Source organism: Scomber scombrus, chromosome 15, assembly GCF_963691925.1.
Source record: "Scomber scombrus chromosome 15, fScoSco1.1, whole genome shotgun sequence".
In the NCBI taxonomy this organism is placed as follows: Eukaryota; Metazoa; Chordata; class Actinopteri; order Scombriformes; family Scombridae; genus Scomber; species Scomber scombrus.
This window is the reverse complement of record NC_084984.1, coordinates 28,531,031-28,548,466: the sequence shown is the minus strand read 5'-3', so window position 1 is coordinate 28,548,466 and position 17,436 is coordinate 28,531,031. Positions and strand designations below refer to the sequence as shown.

Genomic DNA, 17,436 nt, shown 5'->3' with positions numbered 1-17,436 from the left:
TCTGAGCATATCTGAGTCCAATGCTTACCTCTTTATGTACCATTTCAACATGATCACAGATTGTTTACCAGTCAATCCTTTACTGAAACCCCTTACTGGCCTCTTCCCACTGCTCTTATCTCATTGTTTTGATTTTATGGATCATTTTAAGGAGTCATTTTAAACATCATTTATGGACTATGTTTTAACCAGATCATGGATTGTTAACTGCAGACCTTTTATTGAAACCTCAGAGAAATTGCACCTGTGTTCTCCTCTTGAGACAGTCTCTACCAGTTCAAATTGAAGTTCTGGGTGAACTAGATGCTGACCTAGATGGCTGGATAAACTTAACTAAGGATAAACTGTGTCTTGCTGATGATGGAAGAGTCAGGGGTTCACCAAAGTTAGTTAAGTTTTTTTTGGCAAGCCATTCAATAATTGTCTAGATATTTCAAAGAGTTAGTGTCAGATACCTGTCAGTGTCATCATTCAGTGTAAACTGGGCCTCAGGGAGGCTGTACAAATGAGGAAAAGTGAACCAACCAGTGAACCAGTCCTTCTTGTATGACTACTTTTCTTTGTGTGTCAGAGGAACAAAGCCATGACTCATTTAAAGTGCTCAGCAGTTCAGCAGCTAACTGACACACATTAAGCTGGTCCAGTTTATCATTCCCTTGGTGCTGCTTCTATTACTTTTCACAGATTTAAACAAGAGACTCATCTGAATTATTTTTATGAATAAAATCGGCAGGAATTCCTTCCTAGGTCACAGGAATTCCATGGAGTTGATAAACTGCAATAACTAAGTAGCTGCAGTGATTTCCCAATGGCCGTGCCATTTCATTGTTTCCAAAGAATTAAAACCTGAATGGTAGGTAACGTAAGTAAATACAAGTGTCACTATGTGACAGGGTGGAGCCTTTGTGGGCTGTTGTTATGTGGATAGATCAGAATGAGGGAATAGTTAAACATCTAATCATCCTGGTTGGGCCTGTGTGAGTGAACTCAAATCTAACATACTAGGCAGTGTCTGCACACATGATGTAGACAGATGCATGACAGCAAATTAAATTGAGTCTACAAACCTGAACTGCCATGATTAATGCGATGTGACTGTCATGTGACAGTTTTTTGAGTTTCGCCACACGATCACACTGTCTGCTTATCCTGCCTTAATCTAAATTTGATCAACTACTGGACAGATTTCTATGAAATTCTGTATGGATATTTATGGGTCCTAAGGGCTCAGTGACAGTGGCACCAGAGGAGAGGTCAGGATCCCCTGACCTCTCCTCTGGTGCCACTGTCAGGTGGGAACCTTCACTTGGCCAACATGTTTGTTCTTTTGAAAACTAAAGCCATTTTCCCCCAATTTTTGCAGAAGTTAACTCCAATTTAAGTAATTTCACAATGCTATGACATTTTCTGAACATATTTAGATCCACTATAGAAAGAATCTTTTTAAGGATGAGGTTTCTTTTTGTCGACAAATCCCACGAAAAGACCAAAATCTAAAATGTTTTCTTGATCTTGATAGTCATTTCCTAAATCACTCATAGTGATGATAATAATCTCTGGCCTTGGAGACTAGACATTTATTATAACAGAAAAGCTGAGTTACAAAGTAGAGCAAAGTAGTTAAAAAGAGAGGGTCTAATAAAAGATCCTATGGTGCTGTACTATGGGAAATGAAAATCCAGTGCTTTTAAAACTCATAATAGAGATTAAAAATCAGGATATCTTGGCCTCTGTTGCTCATTTTGACCATTCTTTTTTTAATTCTGTCATCATGTGAGTTACTAAATATGTCAGACAAAGACTAAACCACTGGACTCACCCTTTGAATAGGCGTTATTGAAATGCTGCATTACTTCTTTATTTTTTTTAATATATCATTTCTAAGTGTGCCGCTCTAGATAAGTGACTACAGGCTCTGGTGCAGTGACCAACTTTACCAGAGCCAGCTCTCCTCTCACTGCCCTGCAGAGCTGGTCATGCTGGTGATAAGACTGATTATTGACGGTGCTGACAGTCGGTGACCTGTGGACTTTCATTTACTGTAAAGTCAATGACACCACAACCAGACAAAGTAACTTCATTACATTGATTATGTCTTCTTTGCATACTTCATTTGTTCCCTCACACTTTCGTCAAGTTCAAGGAAAAACAGTGTTTTAACATATTTTAGCCTTATTGCTGCAAATCACACACTTGACATCTCTGCTGACCATATTCAGCCATTTTTAAACACAATGTTTATTGTGATGTCTTGTTTATTTCAAGTCAGTCATACACTGATTTTCATGAATGGTAACATGGAAGGTGAGACTTTCACATGTTGAATAAATACATAGATAGATAGATCCATTGATACTTTATTAATCCCATTGGGGAAATTCAGGTATCTCACAGCTCACAGTCCATACATACATACATTCATAAATACACATAGATACATACTCAGTAATACACAACTAAAGACAAACAGATAATAACCAACCACTGAGTTAAAATATTAAAATGGTAAAAAGAGATAAAATGTGAGCATTTACGATAAAAAGTGTGTGTAGTGCAATAGATTAAATAATAAAAGTCCATGTTAAAGTGGTGGGGGATGGAATGGGACCCAGTCAGGAGCCCCTGCCCTCAACTGAGGCATTAAACAGTCTCATTGCTGTTGGGACGAAGGACCTCCTGAAGCGCTCAGTCCATGAGCATAACAAGATGAACCGCCCACTGCGACTGCTGCTCGGTCCCACTAGGATGGTGGAGGGAGGGGTGGTTGGCATTGTCCATGATAGCCAGTATCTTGTTCTGCATCCGCCTGTCCACCACAGTCTCCAGACGGTCAAGGCTCCTCCCCAGTACTGAGCCAGCCTTGTTGACCAGTGTGTCCAGCCACCTGGTGTCCCTCTCGATGATGTTGCCACCCCAGCATAGGACAGCACATGGCTGAATAATCCAGTATTTGTGTTGTGTAATATAGGCTACAACATTCATAACACTGTTTTGAACATTGTAATTATTTCAATACATTTTACATTGTTTGCCACATCTTTCAACTTAAAATAACAAATGTGAACCTATCTGTTCTCTTTTTTGTAGTGAATAATAAATAGCATCACAAACAGTGATGTGTGCATTTATGCTTAAATGTGCAATTTAAAACACCGTCACCAATAGGGAAGCAACTTTTAAAAATCATAGTCTCATTAGTTGAAAGACAGAACAACAGCAGAAATAAAACAAACTCCCAATAAAGTCACAGAGAGGGCTGAATATTCAGGGGTAAGTCATTTTCTCTAGTATATGTGTTTTCTTTTTGTTTTTTTTCATCCTTTAACAAGGTAGCATTTATAAGAAGTATATATAGGCCTACGGTTTAAAAATGCTTTAGTGTCACATCTATTGCAAAGTGCGAATGCTGCTTTTTATAAACTGGACGAACAAGCTGTGAGCCAGATCCCAGTGACAGGCCAGTCAGCGAAGAACACTGATTCTTTTTTATCATTTAAATGCTGAATTTCAATATATCCATAAAGTTTGAATTTTATCCTTCATCTGCCTTTTTGCGTCATCCACCATATCAAACAGCGTTTATAACATAGAAACTGTCATGTTTGACTCTGTTGCTACTGGTAAGTTTTGCTCAGTAAGAGCTTCACGTGTACAGCAGCAGAGAGAGTCTGCTCCCTGTTAACTGCCAGAACACACTAACTCTGTTATCTGACTTTTAAACACAGAGGAGGAAGGCGCCTCAGCACGCCCTCCCACTCATCTCCACAAGAACAGTCACATGATTCCACTAACAGAGACGCGCAGTCAAGTTGCCCATAAAAAACAAGCTCCACCGGAAATGATTCGCCCTGAAAAATAAAATGCTTCTGTTGTGTAACTTCTGTAACAGGCTGAATAAAAAGTCACATATTTTTGCATGCCAGCCCGTCGTGGATGGTGAGATGCTCCAAATGTATATTGAAGTTTAAAAATGATATGAATGATTTAGTTTTGTACAGTAAACATGTTATTGAGCCTGCTATCAAACCGTATCCTCCTGTCAAAGTGTCCTTTTTATTTTGAAGGCAGCGTTTCCTGTGTTCTGCTCTAATGTTCTGTAGCTTAACTTGTATGGAGAAGTCCTTGGCTTACATCACTCTGACGGTCAGTGTTTATCACCTGAAACATGTAACAGTGAATGTAGAGAACGGCTCGTCTTTGAATCTCAGCAGTCTCCTCTTAACCGCAGACATGACTGCTTCTCTGGGCTGGCTCTCAGCTCTGGTCGCGGGTTTTTTCTCCGCTCATGTGTTACAGAAACTCTGTTTTCCATACTTTTGGAGGGACTTTGTCTTTCTACTGACTGTGATCAGGTACGGCATGAAGCTGGAGCTGTTCAAGCTGACATCCAGAGTGTGTACAGTGCTGGACAGGTTCATCCAGCAGGCGCAGCGCATACCCGACAAGCCATTTGTTATCTACGATGGAAACATCCACACCTACAGAGACATCGAGCAGCGCAGCAACAGACTAGCAAATATTTTCCTCGACAGAGTCAAACTGAAGAAAGGAGACTGCGTCGCCTTGCTTATGAACAACGAGCCCGACTTCTTGTGCGTTTGGTTTGGGTTGGCAAAGGTCGGCTGCTCGGTTGCTTTCCTCAACACAAACATCAAGTCCAGGTCTCTGCTGCACTGCTTCAACTGCTGCGGAGCCAAAGCTCTCATAGTCGGCGCAGGTAAAGCTTTAATCATTACCTGTTATCTCTGTGCTGTATCACACTGTGCTTTACGCACACCAGAGAGAATCTCACTCTGGAGATGGACAAACTATGTACTGTGCGTCAACCTGCATTAAAGGGTCATTTCACCTTAATTGAAAAGTAAAACAAAAAAGGTGCTAAATAGGATTTAGTTTGCATTGGTCAGCTCATTGAAAAATTCCACTCAGCAGCATGGTCTGTTTCCAGAAATAATGTCCCACTTACTCTTAATAATCCATGTGCTGTAATACTAATGATTCTTATTGTGGTTCGGGTGAATTGGCCCTTTAAGCTGTATTTTTGATTATGGTAAATGGCACCGTAGTATGCCAAACGTATTGAAAAATAATACTGAGCTCTGCAATGCTGTGCAGCCTTAGTCTTTTTTATGTTTTTATATTTTTATTTTATTTTATTAAAAAATAGCATTGTTTTTGTTTCCAGCCCACTCACTGACTGTGGGGTTGAGTCTTATGGCTCTCTATAGTGTTGCCTCACTGGCAGATATTTGGTCAGGAGTTAGTGGAGATCAAAACAGAGGTAAAAGTAGACTGAATGTTGGATTTACATTTATCAGGTAAGCTCAAACAAACAAGTAAGGAGGCAACCATACTCTGTTAACACATTCAATAAATTGTCAGCAAATAGCAAAACAATGTTCCATAACCTAATGCCCAATGAGAAGTCTTCATTGCTGGTTTTGTGAAAGATGTGAAATCATGTGTAAATACAGTAGCAGTCAAAAGCTGGGACACATCCTCCCATTCCCTTGAATGAGAACGTGTGTCTATACTGTATAAACTGATACTGTATAAATAATGTAAATTAAAAAAACAAAACAAAGAAAAGCAGCACATATCTATCTATCTATCTATCTATCTATCTATCTATCTATCTATCTATCTATCTATCTATCTATCTATCTATCTATCTATCTATCTATCTATCTATCTATCTATCTATCTATGCTGCCTTTCTCAGTTTTAATTTTTTAATTTACATTATTTATACAGTTTTTTATTTATAAATGTACATTATTTATAGAGTATCTATCTATCTAGATAGACGTGTTTAACATTAGATAGACCCCATAACTATAGGTTTTGTGATATGGTCCAGTAGAGAACCACAGTCTACAGATGTCTTGCCAGGTCTCCTATGTTCAACCTGATCTCACAGAAACACGTGAAATTTAAAAGGTCGTGGTTATTTCACGTATTTCTGTGAGATCAGGTTGCTGATGTTACTGCTCAACATGGGCTTACGCTCTTAAATATGGCTTTATATTGAAATCTGATGTGATTGATGCCATGGTCTGTGGGGAAAATCATAGGTCAAATGAAGACCCTCTAAGCTGGGAGCACCCTGATGAAACATCATTTAACGTGTAATATTTGCTGTTCCATTTAAATGATAAAAAAAAATATGACATTCTGGAAGAATCCTGTTTCTACACTTAATATGATTCACCATGCTGGAGCCATGTGACGGGATGACGGATCATTACTCAACTAAACAAGCATGATGTTGGTCAGGAACAGTGTCCTCACTACAACCCCAGTGCAACAGGAGGAGTTATGGAATAGCAGGGTCAGACAGACACTGATAAGAGTAGCTGTGGTATACAAACACTTTCTCTATATGAAGGCCTTACAGAATATTGTACTTTCTGTACACAGTTCTTCTGGTGTCTGAGGGTTAATGGGAGCAAGAGCAGAGTGGATCCTGTGAAACACTCTCCAGTTCCACTTTCATGTGTCATTTATTTGTAGGGCTGAGGTATCTGAAAAAATCAGATTCTGGAGCTTAGGGTTCAGGGTTTAGTGAACTAAGTTTCCCAAATAATTTTAAATCATGTACCCACACAACACCCTTTACGGATTTTTAAATAATTATTGAATTTATATCAAATAGTGAAGAAAAAAAATCAGCATTTGTTAAAAAAATGACATTTGTTAGAGAAACACATTTGGCAGCAGTCACATCATTATAGTTCAGGACTTTTTGGTCAAAATGTTAATGTTATTGATGTAGCGCCACCACTGGGCCAGATGATGCATTTTTTGCCTCTGTAGCAGTGAGAGGAAATATAACCCTAATCACCAGTTTGCTTGCTTTAGGACTATTATTAAATGAAAGAGTACGGTCTAGACTGCTCTATGTGTAAAGTGCCTTGAGATGACTTTTGTTGTGATTTGGCGCTGTATAAATTAAGATTGATTGTTATTGTTGTTATTGTATTATAATCATACTGTCTGTCAGATACCTTAGTAGGGTGGAAAGAGTGGAAGAATTCTTACAACAGCACTGGGGTTTCAGCACTGTGGAGCAGCTCTGATGTTCAATATAATTCTAACTCCAAATTATGCTCTGCTTCATTTTCTCCTCCTCGTCGTGCTGCATTATAATTCCTTCAGGACTGTACAAGTGGTCCTTCCTCTGGGTGCTTTTAAGTTTTGTTTTTCCTAGCTGGTGATGGAGTCGGATTCACAGATGTATCATAGCAGTTTGCCTGGGTAAAGGTTCTAATGATCCCTGAGAGACAACCCAGCAGTTCTAACATGATTCAGATTATTGACTAACAAAGCAGAGTGTTACACTGCTGTGATTTCTCTTTTTATGATCATGGTGTGCTGATAGGCTTTTGTTTACTTTGTGTTTCATTACAGAGTGCTCCTCCATAATATTCCATATTATCATCATCTGTAAAATTGAATCTTTGTATTTATCTCTCAGATCTAATCGAGTGTCTGGATGGCATCCTACCCAGCCTGCTGGAGGACAACATTCAGGTGTGGGCCATGAAGAGCCAGAGTGAGCACACACAGGTGAACACTCTGTTGGATAAGATAGATGCTGCCTCTGATCAACCTGTACCAGCAGCGTTACGTGCCACCACCTCCCTCAAAGCCCCCACCCTCTACATCTTCACCTCTGGAACAACTGGTGAGTCTGCACTCTACAGTTACAACAGTTCATACTAATGATGCACTTTTAGTCTGTTCCTTTAACAACCCTATCTCACATAGTATGTTCCATGCCACCAGAAAATGATGAATGAGTGCTTGCATTCTATAAAATGGATTAGTACTGTGTCCGGTGGCAGTAATGTTGTTGTGATGTAGGGACAAGCATTACTGTGTGCATTCTGCACTAGATAAGGATATTTTCCCTAAAAGTTATTTTTAGTCAGACACACTTTACATCAAGGATGATGATGCCAATCAGTGGGTACAGATGTTTGAGTTAATGTTATGCTTCATGTGTTGTTTGCACAGGTTATGGATTACAACAGTTCATACTAAAAAAAAAAAGCAAAATTTGTAACTGAGGAACAAAATACTCATTTTAACAAAGAGGCACAAAAAAAGTTAAACTCTTTTGGCAAGACGAAAGAAAAGTCAGCTAAATGTACTTTTCTTACCACACGTTAAAGATTACATTTTTTTAATAGAAGATATTACTTTTGCTATTAGCCTACCTCATCTAACCTCTGGGGGCTTTGGGATTTCATAACAAAGAAATAATGAATAATTGTAGGGGAAAATCCTATACTATAATACACCAAAAAAGTACGATATAAGAGGTGATATTGAGGCTTGAAATGACCTGCATCATACCTGCGTCTCATCTATTACAGAGAATAAGTTCTCACCACAATGTGAAAGCACAGAGCAGTATGTACAAGTTTAAATAACTTAAAACAAAATTGATCATTTTGGTCAGTGAGAGGGCTTCTTCCTTCCTGTTCTACCAGGACTTGTTCCCCACCATTTACAGCTTTTGTTAAATCATTCATTTTCATTTCAGTTAAACTCTTTTTGGGTCAGGATGCAGGTAACAGGAAGCAGTTGTATGTTCTTTTGTTATTACTTGTTTTTGCCATTGTTTCATTTGCATCATTTTCTTTTCTTGCATTGGCTCCTGCCTTGAGTATTTTAATTCATCATTTTCCTCGAGGTCTTCCAGTGCTGACAACCTTTATGTGAGGTGTCAGCTAAGCAATGACAAATAATCAATGACAGTCACCATCTGATTTTATGAACATTTGTATAATTCAGTTTATGTTTTGTATCAGGAATACCACGATCACTCACTTAGGCTCATTCTTCCAACTGTCTGTTATAAAGCCACCTGTGTGTGTCATGGTTGTGTTGGTAACAGAGTAAACAGACCAGTTCAGATGTTCCCCAAGGCCTCCTTCAGTTTCCCATAGGGATGCTTCCAGTGTAATCCCTCCGAGGTTTTGGGGCCTCCCCCCTTCTTCTCACACCATAACTGTGTTTGTCTAAGAAAGTGAACTGTGAGCTCTTGCTCCGGTTGTGCATGGTTGACTATCACTTATTGGTATTCATTATTAGTTTAACTCATTGTTTACCGTTTGCATTTTCAATAATAACAATAAATGCCCCACAATTCAAAGACATGCTGTTTCACTGTTTCACTCACTGGACTGCAGCACTTCACATAGTCTGCAAACATGAGTCCTACATTTAACATTAGAAGACTACTTAAAGATTTCAACAGCATCAGCATCTGTTCATTGAGCACAGAGTGTGTCAGAATAAGATGATTTCTGTTTTTGCTCCTTTTTGGTGTTGAGCTTTTAATGTTTTAGTTAGTTTTGGTTATTAAATGGAACATGGAGTCATTTGCCAAGCAAACACTATTGACTTGCATTATGTGAAGTGTAGGATCCAGTGGCATACTGTGGGCTAAAAAACGGGATATTTATTTCTTTGCTGCTTCAATTTTGAACATTTTTGTAAGTTTGTCTATTGTGAGTTCCCAAACTTCATGGAAGTGACATACTAAATTGCTGAATTACCCTTTTAATTAAAAAAGCTCTGGTTCAACATAGTGTAGACTGAACTGTGATCGAGAATTTTCTGGCATTTATTTTTTTATAAAAATCCATCTGAATTTACTGTGAGATCAGGCTCTTCAGAAAGTTCCCACTGGACGTCATCCATCTGTCAGAACAGAAATCCTTTGACTTCAGCTAATACTGCTGCCTTCACCATCTACATTATGTGCACTGCACATCATGGTATCCTGAAGAGATACTTTTAATGCAGAGGGTAGATCGGAGGACAAGCCAGAGAATAAGAGAAATGTCAGGACTGAAAGCATGAGGACTGTCTCCCTGTGCATGTACACCATTTTCTTTCATTGCTGGAGACCGAAACCACAAAACTAAATCTAATGCTAGCCAGGCTAACATTATGCTGCATTCCATTTACCTCAGAAGTCGGAACTTGGAGCTGGGAATGACATCACACCCAAGTTTGTATCATTCCAGTTTATAGGTAAAAAAAAAACACGTTTTAGCCAGGTTAGCCACCGATAGCAATACCAGTTAATACAAACACAATTCGCTGTATTTTGTTCATACAAACACTTTAGACAAACACAAAAGACAAAACTGCTAATAAACAGTATATAACTACAACTATTGCACTGTTGATGTACAGGGCAGCCATTGTGGATTTTGGAGTCAGTTAGAATTTCCGACCAGGAACTCGGAAATTCCAAACTGGAATGCACCATTAGAGTCAACAGACGGTCACTGCAGTTGAATTTGTGACAAAGCATCAAATGTTTTTTGTTACATTGTGTGTTTAATTTTTCACAGGGCTCCCTAAGGCTGCAGTGATAACTCACCTCCAAAGCTTGAAGGCAGCAGGAGGATTCTGGGCATTTGGGGCGACTGCAGATGATGTGATATACATCCCTCTGCCACTCTACCACAGTGCAGCTTCACTGATCGGCATCGGAGGAACCATCGAGCTGGGTGGGCAGACCTTAAATGTTCCTACATTTTGTATTTTTAGGGAACGAGCCGAAAGGCAAGAGGGCGAGGACTCCAGAGATTTTAGATATCTGTGCAGTCTGTCAACTATTTCACTGACAGTGCTGTCAAAGTCTAGATCAAACACGAATTACATGAGCATGAACTACAAACATATCTACAGGTTTCACTGGAAATAAGTTCCTCTCCTGTTTGACTCATCAAAGTGTTGGAGGTTCATTTCAGTTGCTCAGTCTAAATGTCTACACAGACAGACAGAGGCAGAGAGAGAGAGAGAGAGAGAGTGTGAGTGTGAGTGTGTGTTTTTGTGTATGTGTGAGTGTGTGTGTATATGTGTGATTGTGTGTGTGATTGTGTGTGTGATTGTGTGTGTGTATGTGTGTGTGAGTGTGTGTGTTTGTGTGTGTGTGTAACGTATATATCTACTTATTGCAGTGTCCGATAAATGCCCGGGTCTGAATGCGTCTAAATGCCCCTGACGGAAACCTTTCCGCTTCGCCACGGCCCGACGTGCGCAAGGGCGCGAGGTCCCGCCCAACGCTGCTCGCAGCTTTAATTATATGTTGTTACCATTTCTACTAATTTGGAGGATGCAATCATCACATTTGAGACAGGACACTTACAACACACCCCTTATTGCAAATATATGCATTTCAGTTTGACTCTGTTCATGTGATGCTCTGGAACAAATCTGAACAAGCATGACGCAGACTATCCCTGAGCTCAAAAACCCTTCAGCAGAGCCTGAAACACAAAACATTTGAGAAACATAAACACATAAAAAGAAGCATTCAACATCACAAATAACTTAATACTAATAAATGAGGAGGCCGGGGATGTGGAGGAAGTTATATTCTGAACCAGGCAGCAGTGCAGTGGTGAGAACAGAAATCCGCATTATTGTGGGCAGACTGAGATGTCAACTGATCACCACCTCATGGTGAGTAGGATCAGGTGGCAGGGAAAGCTGCTTGACAGACCTAGCAGACCCAAACGGGTAGTGCCCTTGCGCGTGAGGTCCTCAACTCCCACCTCTGGAGGAATTTCGCTTGTATTCCATGGATGGAGTCCGAGAGGGCCATATTCATGAGCTCACTTGTAGAGGTTGTTACTCAGAGTTGTGGCCGGAAGGTCATTTGTGCCTGTTGTGGCAGCAACCTAAGAACCTGCTGGTGGACACCAATGGAGAAGTAGGCCGTCAGCCATTCAGGTGTGGCTAGCCCAGGTTCCTCCTGAAGCAGCAGATAGGTACCAAAGGGCTAAAAGGGCAGAAGCTCAGGTGTTTACTGAAGCAAAAGCCCTGGTGTGGGAGGATGTTGGAGAAGCTATGGAGATTGGCCTTCGGTTGGCCTCAAAGAAGTTCTGGCAAACCATCAGGAGACTTAGGAAAGGGAAGCAGGGCTTAGCCGAGGCCCTTCTCGGCAGGAGTGGAGAACTACTGACTTTGACTGGGGACATTGTCGGGCAGTGAAAGGAACACTTTGAGGATCTCCTAAACACAACCAACATGCCCTTTTTGGAGGAGACAGAGTTGGACGCTCACCTCACTCATAACAATAATCTTGTTGGCAGGGTAGATAAGGCTTTTAATTAGTAGTGATCGGTAAATTAATCGAGACAAAAAACTGGCTGTACAGCACAAGGCCATGAAGTAACCACTTTAAGGTAACCAAGAAATTGTTAAGACAGAAAGATGAGTTTTAAGTTTAAATGTGACTCAGTACCCTCAGATTGTCTGACATCAGCAGAGAAGCGACTTCTTTATAACTCTGGGGGCTAGAATTGGTGTAATGGGGGCAAATACTTACTACTAGCATGTATAGGGAAAATGTGACGTATGAGTAAAAGGGCAGTCTTAGTGATTTCTTTATTATGCTTATCAAAGGAGAGGCTAAACCTAAAACTATGATTATTGGCTGCCACACTTTGTGAAATCACAGAGTTGTCGAGCGTTACTATTACTTGATCAAACTGGTGTCTAGCAGGTTCAACGATCAGCATCTCAGTTCTATCTCAATTTTTCACAGCAGCCAAGCAGGCAAATGTAGTAATTTGAGTATGATCATCAGCTTTTATGGGCACATACAGCTAAATATCATCTGCGTAGCAATGGAAATGTTTTCAATTTAAGCCAAGAGGTGAAATATAAAGGCAGGAAAGCAGAGGGCCAAGAACTGAGCACTATGGTTAGAGAGAGTTTCAGTAGAGTGACAGGCCCAGGAAGCCATTTGAAAAGGTTCATCCAGGCGACTAGGGCCAAATTTTAGTCACTGGTGACATTTTCAACAGAGTCTGTCTCTGCAGTGAAAGGAGCCAAGACTTTAGACAACTGACCAAATGCAGCTAGTAGACGGACCAATGTGCTGACACAGGACAGGCCAGTGATGCTTCTCAAATGAGTAAAATGATCTAACACAGTGGATGTGTCTGGAGAGACAGTTAGATCAGAATCACCTGTCCCTTTAGATAAGATTAAATCAAGGGTGTTACCATTGCAATGACTTGGCTCATGTACAAACTGAGTGAGCCCAAAGTATCAACAAGCAGCAGAAATTAGCTAACTTAATAATCAACATTTCAGCCCCAATTTAAATTTGCAGAAGTTGACCAATATGTTCTGCCCAATTAACTTTAAAGGATCTACATAGAAGTTGGTTTAAAATCAATATGATACATGAAAGCAGGTGTCCTCACTACATGAATGTTGCCCACCCATACGCCTTTATCCATTATAAGCTTTGAAATCCATGTAAGATACAGAGGAGCAGTTTTCTTGGTAGACTGGCTTTCAGGGCTGCAGACAATGTCTTCTGCCCATACTGTCACTGCCAAAAAATGCCACCCCTTTGAGGACCCACTGTTTCACTTCAATTAGCAGCTTGATTAGAGGCTTCAGAGCAGCAAGTGGACACTGGACACTATTATGGAGAATTTCATTATTGTTTTAGGTCACTGTTGCTTGCCCCCCTCATGGAAAAGTCCACTGTATGAACCTTCATATTTGGGTTTAGATTACATAATAGTGTGGAAAAACCTTTTGTTCATCAGATAGCAAAACAGATTATTTATTGGTTACAAACATTATTAATCACTAATTTTGTATGTAAGCTGTCTAATTATATACATGTATCTAAAGCTTGAGCTTAAAAGTAATGTTGCAGATCTACATAATGGTTTTGTAAAGTCGGCTATATTATTGAATTCTTGGTTTCTACATTTGTTCCAACTGTTAGTTAAGAGTTCAATGTCCTTCACTCGTAGAGATAAATGTCCCAGCAGGTTGTCCTGATAAGCCCTGGACAGGCCATTGTCCTGATAGTTTTAAATGTTGAAATGTACTAAACTTTGTACACATTAATCTCATTCACCCGTTAGAGATTCTATTACAACATAATGGGCGAGCACATATTTAGACCTACAGATGTAAATGTGCCATCACTAAGAGACAAGAAATGTGATAGTTCCTGTAGATTTTAGACATCTCTTTCCGCCAGTATGGAGAAGAGGTGTGTACAGCGACCAGTTGCTCCTTCAATGTACTCATGGCATGGAACAACCTGAGCTTATCCTTTAAAGAGGTGGTGGTGTTTAGCATCCCAAGTATTTTAGTGCCAAACTGGGCCTTATCTAAAGGCATATGGGTCAATGACGTATAAGGATTTTCAACAACTCAATTTTAGAATAAAAAAACCAGCATATCTAATGCAGTAGTTCAAACATTCAGAATGTTGTGTACCTGACAATACATATTACAATGTGAAAGTGATTTTAGTGGGGTTTTTTCAAGATTAATTGGCACTGGCCTGAAAAAAAAGTCATGTGGTGCGACCATGATTCATCTTGAAATATCTTATATAAATAAAAGATCATCATTTACAAAAATTTAAAAAAAATTCAAATACTTTGTTTCCAAACACTTTATATTACTGAAAACTTGAAAAAAAAGATGTGAAGCGTGTTAAGTAAATTGATTTATTTCAAGATGAATCATGGTCGCACCACATGACTCTTTTTAAGGCCAGTGCCAATTAATCTTGAAAAACCCACTAAAATCACTTCATTTCAAATGTATAATATGGATATTCAGTTACACAACATTCTGAATGTTTGAACTACTGCATTAGATATGCTTGTTTTTTATTATTCTACAATTGAGTTGTTGAAAATCCTTATACGTCATTGACCCACATACAAAATACAATCTATCTAAAAACAATCTAGTTAGCCATTTTAAGCCTCTACATGCCAGATGTTACTGTTTACCAGGTACATTACATCTGTAAACGGTTGAAAAGAAACCTGTAGCTTGCTAACCTGCACTACACCTTTGTTGGTAAAGTAACACTGTAAGGTTACAGTCAAAAGTGTTATTTTGTAGTGTTGGAGATGAAGAATGTCCTCATTGTACCCTGAGTTTAGTTTGTTGGACTGAAAGTAAACAAAATAACATCAAGCTGTCTTTTGAATCTTTGCCACAAGATAACATTGGCAGACACTGCGGCCTTGTTATTTGCAATGAATGTGCGTAGTAGGCCAAAGAGCATGCCCCACTTTATTCAGTCAGTTGTTGACAGACATCAGGTAGGCAAAACGTGTTTTTATTTGAGGTATCTCTGTTTGCACTGTGAGTGCATCTACTAACAGTTTCCGCCTCTGTTTTTTGGAGTGAGTGCACCTGTTCACAGAGGTCTGTAAATGGGTTGCGTCTCAGGTGTTATCATTACGAAAGGTTCAGGCCCAAACAGCTACACCTTGTTAATTTCCTTGATTTCCCACATTTTGAAAAACTTGTGTGAGATTCCATTTGAAAAAGCATTGTGTGTTTGATCATAAATCTTCTCTCACTTACTAACAGTTATCCAACATTTGTTTCTGAAAATATTGTTGGCAAGAAATACACTGTGTAGTTGATGTAACAATACATACTTTCACTTTAAATTGATAGCATGAAGTTCAAGCCACTTGGCAATTTCCTGCCATGCTAAACCTTCACTAACAAGCCCGGCCAATCAAATGCTGTAGCTCATAAGTGGATGAGGATGGAGTCAAGTTCTGCCAATGCTAGTAAAGGAAGTGCAGCCTGAGAGCACCAGGTTGTGGTCCTCCAGTCCTCTTTTGTTGTAGTTTTACCTTTTACAGCTCTTTATCACAACCAATGGTTACCACACACTGCAGTTAGCAGAAATGTGTCACTGTGCATCAATGTCCTGGTCATAGGGTGAGAGAGGTCTCACCTACAAGACAACTTACTGTCTCACCTCCACACACCTGGCTGCATTAAGTGGCAATGATTTTTTGAATTGTCAGTTTTCAGACAGAACCAGCTCTTACTATTCTTACATCAGATAGTGGCTTTCAGATGCTATTTAACCACTTTGATTGGAATATGGGTCAATGACGTGACACTACTTTTTTGTGTCCCTGTGGTTTAGTCAAAATTTGAAATAAATGCATGAATATGTTGCACACATTCTTTTCTTGTAGACCGAGTATAACATTTCTGGTTTTTATCCATTTTGAGAGAATATATTAGAGGATTATGGCAAAAATGTCTAAGTGGTGTAACCATCAAAACTTGCTTAAAACACCTCAAATTCTTAATAAAACACCATATCAACTAGTTTGGCATAATCTTACATGATCACTCTTTCATATTAATTAAAGGTTAATGGAATACAATTGTTCCAAATATTAAATATAATTTGGGGAATCATGTCAAGTCACATGAACCACATGAAGTGTCTCAAAGTGTAACCACCATATAAGAGGCCATTATGTTAAAATTGTGAATTAGGCCATATAACAGGAAGTGGTTTTACAGAGAAGGACCCTGATGATCACTACTGCTGCCTGACAAGGTTTAATTATTCATAAACTGATGTTTTTTGGACTTAGTCAGGTTTTCTCAGTTTATATGTCCCATGGTGTAACCCCAGAAAACATGGTTAATTCATAAGAATTCATTACAATTAATAATTACTTTAAGAATTACATTTCAGATATTGAGACCAAAGCCATGTGCTTACACAGGTGTCAAATTAGATTTTAAAATGAAATGTCAAAATTGTATAACTGCTTACATCATCAGTCCTATTAAAAGCCTTTCTGTTAGAGGACAATTTTGTCAAATATCAATAGTTTATTATGCTAATTAAAAATGTATCATAAAAAAAATACTTTTGAACATGTACAGTAGCTTTAAAATACCTAAAAATCCAATAATTAATTTAAATGAGAAAAGTTAATCAAACATAACATCTATGAAATATAAGTATTCACATTTCTGCTATTTCATTACTAATATAAACAAAACAAAAACAATAACACTAAATAAATCAAATTGATCTTCTCCATGAGATGCTATCTTCTAACAAGGAAAAAGTGACTCATCACAGAGCATGTGTGAATGCTGCTGCCTGAAACAGCTGGGTGGGGAGAATGTCACCTGGCCTCAACTACATCTTTTAAAGATACATTATCCAAAAGTCTTATTCTCAGATTACATTTTTATCAACAGTATTCACAAAAGAAGAAAGAAGTTATGAGTTGACTTATGAGTTGTTGTTGTCAGGTCATTTTTTCTTTTTTCTATGACACAACACAGAGTTGAATTTTAAGATGAAGTTACCATATTGTTGTTGTAAAATGTTTTGTTTTTTTTCAGCACAGAATTTACATTTGAAGAAATCATTACTTGTTGTCAGATGTTCCTTTTTCTAAATTGAAATAACATGAAAAACCAAGCTGACTGAAACTTGTTCACTGTCATATTTGATTTTCAGTGTCTATTACCTCAACAAGCAATGGCGGAACATGGTCAGACAGTGTATCAGATTTTATGAAAAACACTGGTTAAATCCATTTATGCAACCCAGTGTCCATG

General features: G+C 38.9%; 1 protein-coding gene across 1 annotated transcript in view; it reads left to right on the top strand.

The window, feature by feature from the left end:
• The first annotated feature begins 4,159 nt into the window (after window positions 1-4,159).
• slc27a6 (solute carrier family 27 member 6) overlaps window positions 4,160-17,436 on the top strand; it is a 30,054-nt gene continuing 16,777 nt past the window's right edge. Inside the window, exons 1-3 of the mRNA XM_062435069.1 lie at window positions 4,160-4,717; window positions 7,478-7,687; window positions 10,377-10,535. Coding sequence (XP_062291053.1) covers window positions 4,231-4,717; window positions 7,478-7,687; window positions 10,377-10,535 — 856 coding nt within the window. The 5' untranslated portion in view covers window positions 4,160-4,230. The remainder of the gene's footprint in view (window positions 4,718-7,477; window positions 7,688-10,376; window positions 10,536-17,436) is intronic.